Consider the following 14,815-nt stretch of genomic DNA (forward strand, 5'->3'; position numbering starts at 1 on the left):
CCTCAGTGGATTTTATTTGAGACTAACGAGCTACAAATAGCTTATGCAATGTGAATTTGTAACCTCTTCAGAGGATCTGATTGTAAATTTCCACTACACTGTGTATCTTAAATTGTACTGTAGAAGGCTTGATGCTCACTGCTTCGTCCCTTTCCTGGAAGCACTAGTTCTGAAAGGAGGGACATTGTTGAAGAAAATGAATTAATAGTCTCTTTTCTACCATTTTTCAATCTTTCAGTGTAAGATGCTTAAAAAGTAGTCATGAATTTAAGTATTTTTTTCCCAACTTTTACTATATGGAACTCTATGTGGGATCACAGCATGGGAAATCTGTAACTTCTGAATAGGGCAGCATTCTTATGTTTACAAATTCTGGAAAAAATATTTTTTTCAGGTTGGACTTTAATCTAAAAATCAAGAAAACACATGGTACTCTTTTTTTCTGTATATATTTCTGTTGCTTCCTTACTATAGTTTTCATAGGACCACAGAATAGTTGAGATTGGAGAGGAGTGCTGGAGATACCTAACTTGACTCATTGCTCAAAGAAATCAGCTATAGCAGGTTGTTGTGAATGGATTTTGACCATATCTAGAGGTGGAGATTCTACAACATTTCTTTCTATTCCAGTGCTTGACTGTGCTCATCGTAAAAAAGTTTTTATTCTACTTAATTAATTGTGAATTAATACATAAATTCCATAAATTAATACCTTTTCTTTTTTAGTAGTTTAAAGTTTGATACATGCATTTGTTTTACAAGAAAGAAGAAATAATGGGCTGGATCACTCAGATGTCACAGTGTGTCAATTAGTTCTTTGTGTTTGAAAAGTCACAGTGTTTGTGACTGTGGGCTTGCAGTGTTCATAGAATCTGTTGGTATTTCCGGAATTAATCCATGGATTTCAGTGAAGACCATAATTAGTCTCTAGCTGCGTTACCTCCTTATTTCCTTCTTCAGTTTACAGATCTTTCTGACTTTATCAATGTAACATAAAAAGAAAGGTGAAAGGGTGTCTTGTGCTGGTGAAAACCACAGGACTCCTCTAGGATTCTGTGGCATCTGGAAGGTACAGTAGGTGAGTGTGTGTGTGTTCTGTTATTTGCCTCGTTATTTGCCACATACAGGATAGAATCTTTTGTTAACTTTTGTGGAGATAGTGAGAAAAATGTATCCAGTAGATAACATTATATAGGTATAGGTCTTTCCTTCCAAACACTTGAATCCCTGAAGATATCTGGAACCAGGAAGGCAGTATAAAGGAATATGAGGAGTAGGTGTGCTTATAGTGGTTATAGTATGGCCATATTATCGTAAATAGCACTGATAGAAAGTTGAATATACACATCTTGGTGTTGAAAATGCTGTGCCTCTGAAAAACTGGCTTGTATTTTAATTCTCATTTCGCAATTTGTTGACACTATATGTGTTAGGTTTGATATAACGGGTAGGCTACATCCTGCAGAACTGCTCAAAATTGAGGATATGATGGTGTTACATGGGAAAGGTATTTTATTTTCTTTTGAAGGTAACATGAAGAACTTCGGTTTCTATTAGCAAACAGGTATTTTTCATTGCCTTATTTTCCAGGTCAGTAACTGTTTGATACTGAAATGGAATTTTTTTTATAATGTACCACATTAATCTATTAACTGCTTGATGCTTTTTATACTGTTTATATGCAGTATAACTAATTTCAAATCATGGTGTTTTGCCATCACTGAATTTTTGCATATAGCTCTTTGATTTGTTCCCTTTAGAGTTCAGTATTTGTTTATTCAGCCTTTTCTTAAAAATTTACAAAACGTCGTGCAAATAAGTCAAGATTCTGGGAAAAAAATCTATTTACAGCAGATTATTTAAAGCGTACACTACCTATAATGCAGGTTTTTGCAGAACAAAAACTTCCATCTTAATCTGTGTTCAAGAGAACCTTTTTCAGAGTTTGTTTGATTTATTTAGATATTAAAAGAATGAGGCTAACTGTTGGCATAGTTTCTTTTAAAAAACCCATCTCCTAGGACTGCCATCAGAATTGGTAATGAAGATTTTAGCTACAGTGAAACATTCCAAATAGAAGAAACAATTACACTGTCAACCGCTTCAAAAGCAATATATGTGCAAAGATGAAAAAGAATGTTATGGGGCTACATTCTGATTTCAGTTATCACTCTTTATGTGTAAAATAAGATATATAGGAGGGCCATTCACATACTGGCATCTTTCTAAGTATGTTTAGTCAAGCAGGTGGCTGAAATAGATTACTGACAGATAACATCATAGTGGAAAGGATCTTCCTGACTTTAAAAAGCTGAGAACTGTAACTATAAAACCACATGTGTTTGTAAATTTAAAAGGGTAATGCAATTGAGGTCTGTGACTGAAGATTTTATCAAGGGACTCATTTAATGCACATCATAATGCCAAAGTATTGTGTTTTGGAAATCTAATCAGGAGCTGAAGCAATTCCTTATGAAACTCTGCGGCCCTTTTGAAATTGTATGACATTTGGGCTTAAGCTGTCTTTCACATTTGATGAAAGTCCACTGAGACTTTGAAATCATTTTATACCCTCAGTATCTCACTGATGTCCACTGAACTTTTATTTTCCCTGAAATTGCTGTGAATATTGATTGTACCAAAGCATGACTCATATGGTTTTAAAGAATCAGTTGTTTTTTTAAGTGTAAGTATATAATTGTTTAAGTGTACTGCTATGCATAAACGTACACATGGTAAAGTATGAGGTTTTTTGTAGCACAGTTCGACTTAGATATACATTCCTGAGGTTTTTACAAGTAAGGAAGATGAAAAAGACATTCTGTATTGTTTAACACAATATTGATACAGAGAACAAATCCTGTGAGGAGCATCTGATGGAACTGAGGTTGTTTAGCCTGGAGAAGAGGAGACTCAGAGGGAAACCTCTACAACTCCCAGAAAGGAAGCTGTAGCCACGTGAAGGTTGGTCTGTTCTCCCAGGTAACAAGCAATAGGACAAGGCCTCAAGTCATGCCAGGGGAGGTTTAGATTAGATATTAGGAAAAATTGCTTCACAGAAAGGATTGTCAAATACTAAAACAGTCTGCCCGGGGAAGTGGCTGAATCACCATCCTTGGAGGTATTTTGAGGATGTGAGGTGTGACAGAGAGATGTTCGCAATGTTCGTCATACCTGAGTGATGCCTAGTGCAGAATGTCAAACAGATCATCGTCTTGTGCGACGTAAACTTAACTTCCACCTTAAGTTCAAACCTATAAAAGGGGTAGTATTCCAAGGAGGAGACTCCAAGTTAACAATCTTCAAACAGCTACAGTGAGAGACAGCTTCCAGGTAAATCTTCAAACTAGACTCGAAGATCATTCCATAGATCCCTCTCCTGAAGTGCTTTGACAACATATTAAAAATAACATCCTGCAGTCCTCTGAAGAATCCTTAGGGTTCTCTTTCAAGAAAAACAAGGACTGGTTTGATGAAAACAGTGAAGAGATCCAGGAATTGTTGGTAAAGAAGAGAACTGCCTACCAAGCACACCTTGCTCAGCCATCCTGTTATGTAAGAAAAGCAGCCTTTCGTCTTGCATGCAGTAAGCTCCAACAGAAACTTCGAGACATCCAGAACAAGTGGTGGATCAGTCTAGCAGAAAAGATTCAATTATGCGCAGATTCGAGTGATTACAGAGGATTCTATGAGGCTTTGAAAGCAGTCTACAGACCTACACACCAGGTTCAAAGCCCTTTACTCAGTGCGGATGGTCAAATGCTTCTCACAGATAAAATTTCCATTCTGAATCGATGGTCTGAACATTTTCAGACTCTTTTCGTTACCAACCATGTAGTTCAAGGCTCAGCAATTCAGTACATTACACAACAACTGGTGAAAAATGAATTGGATATTGCCCCTACTATGGGAGAAACTCTTAAGGCCATACAGCAGATGAAAACTGGCAAGGCAGCTGGGGTTGATGGAATTCCACCTGGTCTGGAAGCATGGAGGCCAAGCACTCCATGCTAAATTTCATGAGTTCGTGGTGCGTTGTTGGGAAATAGGCAAACTACCATTAGATCTTTGTGATGCAGTCATCATCACTTTATATAAGAAGAAAGGNATGCTATAATTAAAAAATATGATTAATGGCTTTGAGAATAGCATTTGAGAAGTCTTGTTGAGTATCATGGCAAAATCACATTGCCTGTCATATGAGCCAGGAAAAACTCATGGGGTACTGAAATCTCTGGTTTTTAGGTGCGGTAAATGCTAAAGACCTATTGAAAAATATGTATCGTGGGAGTACTGATTTTCAGTGGAAATTAATAACTACTAGATTACATACAGCATATGGATTTACATTTGGATGACTGATTTTATGTCTGAGATAATTCTTGGTTCGTTAGCATTTCATCAGCTTTTGTAAGGCATTTATAAAAAACATGTTTGCAAGTCTTGCAAAAGAATAAATAAAGTTGCAGGACTTCAAGGTAGTGGTGCTACTAAGATTGATGCCAACTATATATGGAAGTTTAAAAGACCTGTGTTGATCAAGGTTAATCTGAATATTTAATAATAGTTCACTAATAACTGGCAGTTGCTTCAAGGTCTAATGCAGTATTCCTGTGAGTTAAAGTGCTATTAGCAGAATTTGGAATTGAGCGTATACCAAATGTGTGAGATAAGTATTAGATAACAATAACTTCATTTTAATGTAACATCCAAAAATAGTGGGAAGAGTATAAATTTTACAAGATTAAGTGAAACTCTCAAATGAGTGAAGTTCTCAGTTGTAAAGAATTTTTGGCTACCTCGTCTGTATTTCATTCACCACTTAGTAGTTAATGTAGCCTAAAATAATTCATTTATACTTTTACCTGGCAAATGAAAGCAGGAGCAATTGGAAATTTACATTAAATGTTTCCAATTGTGTCTTGTTAAATTTTATGTAACAACACTTTAAATAAGAAGTGATAGTTTAAGGATCACTATTTATCAAAATTTATGTGATAAGCCAGCAAATTCTTTAAACTAATCCTAATAATCAGTTAAAGTATAAGAACAAGAAAGTGAAAACTGAAATTGTCCCATTATTTCCAGATAATGTTTTCTTTACCTGTCACTAAACGTAAGGAAATGCTACAAAAATAAAACATTATGTAAATATCCAGAAGATTAGGCGTTGGCAGATCACTGGTCAAGTAACTGCCATCAGTGTCATGTGACACATGTTGTTTTCACAGACCATAGAGTACAAGCTTTTTGGGGAAGCCCTGGGTCCTTACACATTCATTGCATTCTGTAAAGGATGGAATGGACTGCAGGAAGCAGCATATTCCTATGGATCTGTTGATAACATCGATAACATGCTCATTTACAGTATTTGTCTTTTCAACATAAAGCAGATCGTAGTGAATATACGTAGTATGTAATATTTGGGAATTTGTAAGTTGTCTGATTTTCTGTCTTTGCAACCATGATCCTCGTTTTTTGTTCTATTCAGTAGTGCACAGTGGGAAAGAACCACTATTTCCTCCGTAAAAACATACATTCCTGTGATGATGAGCAACAGAAGCAGACATGTTGTGTATTTGAAAGCCGGGTTCAGTTACTCAAGAAAAGAAATTAAAAAAAGGAGCAACTGAAAGGACAGATGTCACTAATGTTTTTCCTGGAAAAGATGGTGTGGCCAGTTTGAGTTGCCATGTTAGGATTGCCTCAGAGGAAAGACTGTGTTTGTTACTGGTTTTGTACTGCTCTCTGTTGCTCCTGTAAGGAAGCAAGGCAAGGTATTAGTAAGTGATAAGAGACCATGGAAAAGTGCTGATGGCAATCCTGCTGGTACTGAGCTCATGTTTCAGAAATTCGAACACCGTGAAAATAGGATTAAACTCATTTTCAAGTCACAGTTGGTAGTTTTCTACATGAAAAATTTTTTGGAGGAATTCTAAGATGCAAGGCTCTTGGGAATCTTCCTCGAGGGATAATGTATGTACACAGTGGGGAATTTGAGTGTTTTTTAATATGATACTCTTTTCTCTTAGAGCCTGAAATGAACTAGAGCTTGCAGAGGCCCCATTCATAACCTGATGCCCTAAACTCAAAGGCCATTCTTCATCTCCAAGGTCCACTTTGCCTTATTAGTGTTTATCTTTGCTGGGGAAATGAACTATTGTTGATTATACTAAATTTCATACGTTGGCTACAGATGGGCCTTGCTGCAACAGACTATAAAAACAATCTGGGGTGGTGTTGATACTCTCATGTGGAGCACCAAATTTCTGTTTGTTGTTTTTATATTGTAAGAAATCAGAAATGGCAAATGGTAGCAAGTCCTGCTTTAGACTGTTCTGCTAACTTCTGCGCATTTCCAGTTCTCTGTTATTTAGGTTAGGGATACAACTCAGCAAATTATGAGAATTGTTATAAATATATAGCCCTTAATTCTGTGGGGTCATGGTAACATAACCACTCAAGGGAGAAGTTCTTTGTTGTCAACTTTGTTGCTATGTGATCAATGCCTTAGCAATACTGATTAGTAGTTGATGTCATGTTGCTCTATATATGTAGCTTATTTAGACTTGATTAATGCCCATAAAGTCAATGGGAAATCTACCAAATTCAGTCAAGACTTTAAATAGGAACTGCAAACACAAACTGACTTAGAACATCCAATGACTGGGGAAGGAGTGAAAACCAGTTGGTTTATGTGTGATCTGATGGTGTTAACCTTCATATCTGGAAGACATCATGGACTACAGTAATTTGACAAAATTGTGACAAATTTTGAAGAGAGCACTAGTAAGAGAAAGTTGTGCTTTCCTCTCTCACAGCTTAAAAATGGAGCCAAAGACCAAAGGACTAAAACATCAACAGCAGCAACATAAGAAACTGCTGGCTGCCATGCTTTCTCAGGACTCCTTTGATTCTGCTCAAAGCACAGCTCCATCTGTAACCGAAGAAGATATTGACAATGAAGATGATGCAATGGAACTACTGGGTAACTGCAAAAAATTATGTGTATTTTCTGATTTTTTTATTGTAAGTGTAATACCCAATCAAACATAGATTAGTGTCTCTATAATCTCTCTATAGTCTTTCTATTGAAACTGCTCTCTATATTTGAAGCTGAAGTATCTAGCAGCTGTGTGAAGGTTCATAAGTTTTAGCTTAAAACTTTCAGGAGAAATGTAATGAAGACAATATAGGTGAATAAACTGCCAACTGCATCAAAATCCCATGAAATGTCAAAAGCTTCAGGTGCTTAAAGTAATTAATTTGGTTTTCTTACAATTGCAGGTTCTGCATGTATTTATGTAGAAAGAACAGAATCGGCTTCACTGTCTTTCATCTGGGTCTTCTTTTTCTTAGCTGTATCGAAGTTTTAACCTCAGTGGATTTTATTTGAGACTAACGAGCTACAAATAGCTTATGCAATGTGAATTTGTAACCTCTTCAGAGGATCTGATTGTAAATTTCCACTACACTGTGTATCTTAAATTGTACTGTAGAAGGCTTGATGCTCACTGCTTCGTCCCTTTCCTGGAAGCACTAGTTCTGAAAGGAGGGACATTGTTGAAGAAAATGAATTAATAGTCTCTTTTCTACCATTTTTCAATCTTTCAGTGTAAGATGCTTAAAAAGTAGTCATGAATTTAAGTATTTTTTTCACAACTTTTACTATATGGAACTCTATGTGGGATCACAGCATGGGAAATCTGTAACTTCTGAATAGGGCAGCATTCTTATGTTTACAAATTCTGGAAAAAATATTTTTTTCAGGTTGGACTTTAATCTAAAAATCAAGAAAACACATGGTACTCTTTTTTTCTGTATATATTTCTGTTGCTTCCTTACTATAGTTTTCATAGGACCACAGAATAGTTGAGATTGGAGAGGAGTGCTGGAGATACCTAACTTGACTCATTGCTCAAAGAAATCAGCTATAGCAGGTTGTTGTGAATGGATTTTGACCATATCTAGAGGTGGAGATTCTACAACATTTCTTTCTGTTCCAGTGCTTGACTGTGCTCATCGTAAAAAAGTTTTTATTCTACTTAATTAATTGTGAATTAATACATAAATTACATAAAATAATACCTTTTTTTTTTAGTAGTTTAAAGTTTGATACATGCATTTGTTTTACAAGAAAGAAGAAATAATGGGCTGGATCACTCAGATGTCACAGTGTGTCAATTAGTTCTTTGTGTTTGAAAAGTCACAGTGTTTGTGACTGTGGGCTTGCAGTGTTCATAGAATCTGTTGGTATTTCCGGAATTAATCCATGGATTTCAGTGAAGACCATAATTAGTCTCTAGCTGCGTTACCTCCTTATTTCCTTCTTCAGTTTACAGATCTTTCTGACTTTATCAATGTAACATAAAAAGAAAGGTGAAAGGGTGTCTTGTGCTGGTGAAAACCACAGGACTCCTCTAGGATTCTGTGGCATCTGGAAGGTACAGTAGGTGAGTGTGTGTGTGTTCTGTTATTTGCCTCGTTATTTGCCACATACAGGATAGAATCTTTTGTTAACTTTTGTGGAGATAGTGAGAAAAATGTATCCAGTAGATAACATTATATAGGTATAGGTCTTTCCTTCCAAACACTTGAATCCCTGAAGATATCTGGAACCAGGAAGGCAGTATAAAGGAATATGAGGAGTAGGTGTGCTTATAGTGGTTATAGTATGGCCATATTATCGTAAATAGCACTGATAGAAAGTTGAATATACACATCTTGGTGTTGAAAATGCTGTGCCTCTGAAAAACTGGCTTGTATTTTAATTCTCATTTCGCAATTTGTTGACACTATATGTGTTAGGTTTGATATAACGGGTAGGCTACATCCTGCAGAACTGCTCAAAATTGAGGATATGATGGTGTTACATGGGAAAGGTATTTTATTTTCTTTTGAAGGTAACATGAAGAACTTCGGTTTCTATTAGCAAACAGGTATTTTTCATTGCCTTATTTTCCAGGTCAGTAACTGTTTGATACTGAAATGGAATTTTTTTTATAATGTACCACATTAATCTATTAACTGCTTGATGCTTTTTATACTGTTTATATGCAGTATAACTAATTTCAAATCATGGTGTTTTGCCATCACTGAATTTTTGCATATAGCTCTTTGATTTGTTCCCTTTAGAGTTCAGTATTTGTTTATTCAGCCTTTTCTTAAAAATTTACAAAACGTCGTGCAAATAAGTCAAGATTCTGGGAAAAAAATCTATTTACAGCAGATTATTTAAAGCGTACACTACCTATAATGCAGGTTTTTGCAGAACAAAAACTTCCATCTTAATCTGTGTTCAAGAGAACCTTTTTCAGAGTTTGTTTGATTTATTTAGATATTAAAAGAATGAGGCTAACTGTTGGCATAGTTTCTTTTAAAAAACCCATCTCCTAGGACTGCCATCAGAATTGGTAATGAAGATTTTAGCTACAGTGAAACATTCCAAATAGAAGAAACAATTACACTGTCAACCGCTTCAAAAGCAATATATGTGCAAAGATGAAAAAGAATGTTATGGGGCTACATTCTGATTTCAGTTATCACTCTTTATGTGTAAAATAAGATATATAGGAGGGCCATTCACATACTGGCATCTTTCTAAGTATGTTTAGTCAAGCAGGTGGCTGAAATAGATTACTGACAGATAACATCATAGTGGAAAGGATCTTCCTGACTTTAAAAAGCTGAGAACTGTAACTATAAAACCACATGTGTTTGTAAATTTAAAAGGGTAATGCAATTGAGGTCTGTGACTGAAGATTTTATCAAGGGACTCATTTAATGCACATCATAATGCCAAAGTATTGTGTTTTGGAAATCTAATCAGGAGCTGAAGCAATTCCTTATGAAACTCTGCGGCCCTTTTGAAATTGTATGACATTTGGGCTTAAGCTGTCTTTCACATTTGATGAAAGTCCACTGAGACTTTGAAATCATTTTATACCCTCAGTATCTCACCGATGTCCACTGAACTTTTATTTTCCCTGAAATTGCTGTGAATATTGATTGTACCAAAGCATGACTCATATGGTTTTAAAGAATCAGTTGTTTTTTTAAGTGTAAGTATATAATTGTTTAAGTGTACTGCTATGCATAAACGTACACATGGTAAAGTATGAGGTTTTTTGTAGCACAGTTCGACTTAGATATACATTCCTGAGGTTTTTACAAGTAAGGAAGATGAAAAAGACATTCTGTATTGTTTAACACAATATTGATACAGAGAACAAATCCTGTGAGGAGCATCTGATGGAACTGAGGTTGTTTAGCCTGGAGAAGAGGAGGCTCAGAGGGAAACCTCTACAACTCCCAGAAAGGAAGCTGTAGCCACGTGAAGGTTGGTCTGTTCTCCCAGGTAACAAGCAATAGGACAAGGCCTCAAGTCATGCCAGGGGAGGTTTAGATTAGATATTAGGAAAAATTGCTTCACAGAAAGGATTGTCAAATACTAAAACAGTCTGCCCGGGGAAGTGGCTGAATCACCATCCTTGGAGGTATTTTGACGATGTGAGGTGTGACAGAGAGATGTTCGCAATGTTCGTCATACCTGAGTGATGCCTAGTGCAGAATGTCAAACAGATCATCGTCTTGTGCGACGTAAACTTAACTTCCACCTTAAGTTCAAACCTATAAAAGGGGTAGTATTCCAAGGAGGAGACTCCAAGTTAACAATCTTCAAACAGCTACAGTGAGAGACAGCTTCCAGGTAAATCTTCAAACTAGACTCGAAGATCATTCCATAGATCCCTCTCCTGAAGTGCTTTGACAACATATTAAAAATAACATCCTGCAGTCCTCTGAAGAATCCTTAGGGTTCTCTTTCAAGAAAAACAAGGACTGGTTTGATGAAAACAGTGAAGAGATCCAGGAATTGTTGGTAAAGAAGAGAACTGCCTACCAAGCACACCTTGCTCAGCCATCCTGTTATGTAAGAAAAGCAGCCTTTCGTCTTGCATGCAGTAAGCTCCAACAGAAACTTCGAGACATCCAGAACAAGTGGTGGATCAGTCTAGCAGAAAAGATTCAATTATGCGCAGATTCGAGTGATTACAGAGGATTCTATGAGGCTTTGAAAGCAGTCTACAGACCTACACACCAGGTTCAAAGCCCTTTACTCAGTGCGGATGGTCAAATGCTTCTCACAGATAAAATTTCCATTCTGAATCGATGGTCTGAACATTTTCAGACTCTTTTCGTTACCAACCATGTAGTTCAAGGCTCAGCAATTCAGTACATTACACAACAACTGGTGAAAAATGAATTGGATATTGCCCCTACTATGGGAGAAACTCTTAAGGCCATACAGCAGATGAAAACTGGCAAGGCAGCTGGGGTTGATGGAATTCCACCTGGTCTGGAAGCATGGAGGCCAAGCACTCCATGCTAAATTTCATGAGTTCGTGGTGCGTTGTTGGGAAATAGGCAAACTACCATTAGATCTTTGTGATGCAGTCATCATCACTTTATATAAGAAGAAAGGAGATAAATCAGACTGTTCAAATTACCAACCTGCACCTCAGGAAGTCTTCCATCATCTCCACATCATCATTGACGAATCAGAGCTCAAATCAGACCAACAGTTTAATTATCTGGGAAGTGTCATCTCCTTGGATGGTAAGATTGGCAAAGAGATAGACAACAGGTTAGCAAAGGCATATAGAGCTTTTGGAAAACTCCATAAAAGAGTTTGGTTCAATAAACTCCTGAAGAAAGCACAAAGATTAGTGTTTACAGAGCCATTGTACTGTCTACTCTTTGATATGGATCCGAATCATGGGTCATTTACTGCCACCACGTGCAACTCTTAAAACACTTCTATCAGCGCTGGCTCCATACAATTCTAAACATCCACTGGACTGATTACGTGACTAATGTGTCTGTTCTAGAACAGGCAGCAGTTATGAGTTTTGAGGCCATGTTGCTTAGGACACAGCTGCGTTGGGCAGGGCATGTCTCCAGGATGGAGGACTACCGCCTCCCTAAGATTGTGCTCTGTGGCGAACTTGCCACTGGCTGCCGCAGGAGAGGAGCCCCGAAGAGGAGATAAAAGGACTCCCTGAAACAATATCTCAGCTTTGGCCATATTGATCATCATCATTGGTCTACTCTGGCCTCCAGTTGGGAGACACAGAGACACACTATACATAACGCTGCTGCTTCTTTTGAGAACACACGCAGAATCATTCTTGAGGAGAAAAGACAACGCAGAAGGAACCATGTCTTGCCAATGCCGTCTAAGGAAACTTTCCGCTGTGCCTTTTGCAACCAGACTTGTCTATCTCACATTGACCTTTTTAGTCATCAGCGTACTTGTAGGAAGCGTGGATAGAATCCTTCTCAAATCTTCATTCGCGAAGCCTAGCCATGATGATGATAAAAAGAGGAGATAAACAGAATTTAGTGGAGATTGCATTTTCCTGTAGGATGAGATCGTAGCTCAGTAGTCCACCCCTTAAATAATCTATACTCTTTTCTAATCAGTTTCTGAGCGCTTTAATGAAAGGGTGTGCAATCTGCAATGCTTTCAGTAAATTTTCTCTGCCTTTACAGACATTCCTGATTTCTTTGGTTCCTAAAGGCCTTTGGCAACATGTAGAAAACTGACTTTAGACATGATAAATTATACTAATACTAGCAACAGGTTGCTCCTCTTTATTGTCTTTTCCAGCTGAACAAAATCTTCTCCATTATGTGACTAAAATACATCATTTTCCAGAAAAGAGGCCAAAAGGCCCTGGGAAAGATTATATGTGAGTTGTACTACCATCTTCAGAACAGTTTTCTGGCCCATAGCCTGTTTTGTTGGGGTTTAAGTAGAATGATTGTGTGGGAGAAAGCTGTGGGATTTTCTCATCATGTTCCCTTTCGCTGAATCTTCTTTTTTTGGAAGCTATTGGGAAATCTGCAAAACTACCAGTGGGCATCTGCTGTGTAGTGCATGCACATAAGCTGACACCACTGGGAGACAGGAGGCCTGCTCTGCATGGAGAGACTGCCTGTACTATATATTGCAAAGTTTTCAGTGGCAGATGTAATGCACTTGGTGCAAGTGTGTGTAGCAGATTTCCATTAGAAGAGCACTCAGAGTTCATCAGGTGTGGGTTTAAATACCATTTTGAAGGTAAAGTTTAACAGATACCATATTTAGTATTTTTTTCTTTCTGCCAATGTATAAACTCCCTGAGCAAGAGAGATGTGCAAGTCTGTTTAATGTCATTCATGGAGTTCATTGATTTCAGTTCATCTTGTGGTCCTTTTTGCTAAGAGACAGCAACATCTGTGAGAATATTTTAATTGATTGAAGTATAAGCAAAGCTCTAGCTTGTTATTCAAAGAGCAGGAATTTGGTGTTTAAAGTCCTAATGGAATCCTGCTCTTGAATCTTACTGTCCTTAGTAATATAGATGTTTGGTGTTTGCATGGAATTTTTAGACTGACGATAAATTCCAGTAAGCTAAATAGGTTCTGTTGTTTGGCTAAGAGTGTATTTGTAAGGTTAGAATAAATTATTAATTCGATTAGTCACATATTACAATACTTACTGTAATTTCTGTTTAGATAAGCATAAAATGTTTTGAAAGTGAGGTTCATTGTGCTTCGTATTGCTGAAGTGAAAATGGAGAGAGAAAACCAATTATAGTTAGAGATACTAGCTTTTCTTGAGTTGAAATAAGTTACATCAGCTAGTAAAAAGCTACAAAATAATGATTAATTTTCAATAAATAGGTGTGTACTGAATATAATCATGTGCAGGAGCCTAAAATGTCATTTGTTTACAGTCTGCACAAGGAACCAAAATTTATTTTAAACCTGTACCTAAAGAACAGAATGGAGAAAGTGTAAGTCCACTACTAAACCATGTCCTTAAGCACCACATATACGCATCTTTTAAATACCTCTGGGGATGGTCACTAAACTACTTCCCTGAGTAGCCTGTTCCAATGCTTGACAACCCTTTCCATGAAGAAATTTTTCCTAATATCTGATCTAAACCTCCCTTGGCATGACTTGAGGCCTTGTCCTATTGCTTGTTACCTGGGAGAACAGACCAACCTCCACCTGGCTACAGCTTCCTTTCAGGGAGTTGTAGAGAGTGATAAACAACCCCAGTTCCATCAGCTGCTCCTCACAGTACTTGTGCTCTGGACCCTTCCCCAGTTGCCCTTCTCTGGACATGCTCCAGCACCTCAGTGTCTTGTAGTGAAGAGCCCAAAAGTGGACACAGGATTCAAGGTATGGCCTCACCAGTGCTGAGTACAGGGGTACGGTTACTGCCCTAGTCCTGCTGGCCACGCTATTTCTGATACAAGCCAAGATACTGTTGGCCTTCTTGGCCACCTGGGCACACTGCTGGCTCATGTTCTGCTGGCTGTTAACCAGTACCCCCAGGTCCTTTTCCTCTGAGTAACTTTCCAGCCACTCTGCCCCAAGCCTGTATGGGGCATACATGGGGTCATTGTGACCCAAGGGCAGGACCCAACACTTGGCCTTGTTGAACCTCATACTGTTGACCTCCACCCATCAGTTGAGCCCTCTGTAGGGCCATCCTTTAGCAGGTCAACACTCCTGTCCAATTTGGTGTCATCTGCAAACTGACTGAGTATGCCCTCAAACTGCTCATCAAGATCATCAATAAACACATTAAACAGAGCTGTCCCCAATACTGAGCCCTTGTGACCAGCCACCAGATGGATGTAACTCCATTCGCCACCACTCTCAGGGCTTGGCCGTCCAACCAGTTTTTAATCTAGTGCTCCCATCCAAGCCTTGAGCAGCCAGTTTCACCACGGGAATGCTATGGGAAATGGTATCA

General features: G+C 37.8%; 1 protein-coding gene across 1 annotated transcript in view; it reads left to right on the forward strand.

Moving 5' to 3' along the window:
• The first annotated feature begins 6,828 nt into the window (after positions 1 to 6,828).
• The window catches only part of LOC108496037 (uncharacterized protein C8orf34 homolog), a 93,980-nt gene continuing 85,993 nt past the window's right edge, over positions 6,829 to 14,815 (forward strand). The window contains exon 1 of the mRNA XM_017812390.1: positions 6,829 to 6,988. Within this exon, the coding sequence (XP_017667879.1) occupies positions 6,829 to 6,988 (160 nt within the window). The remainder of the gene's footprint in view (positions 6,989 to 14,815) is intronic.

The sequence above is a fragment of the Lepidothrix coronata genome, unplaced genomic scaffold (genome assembly GCF_001604755.1).
Source record: "Lepidothrix coronata isolate B3197 unplaced genomic scaffold, Lepidothrix_coronata-1.0 Scaffold36, whole genome shotgun sequence".
NCBI classification, from domain to species: domain Eukaryota; kingdom Metazoa; phylum Chordata; class Aves; order Passeriformes; family Pipridae; genus Lepidothrix; species Lepidothrix coronata.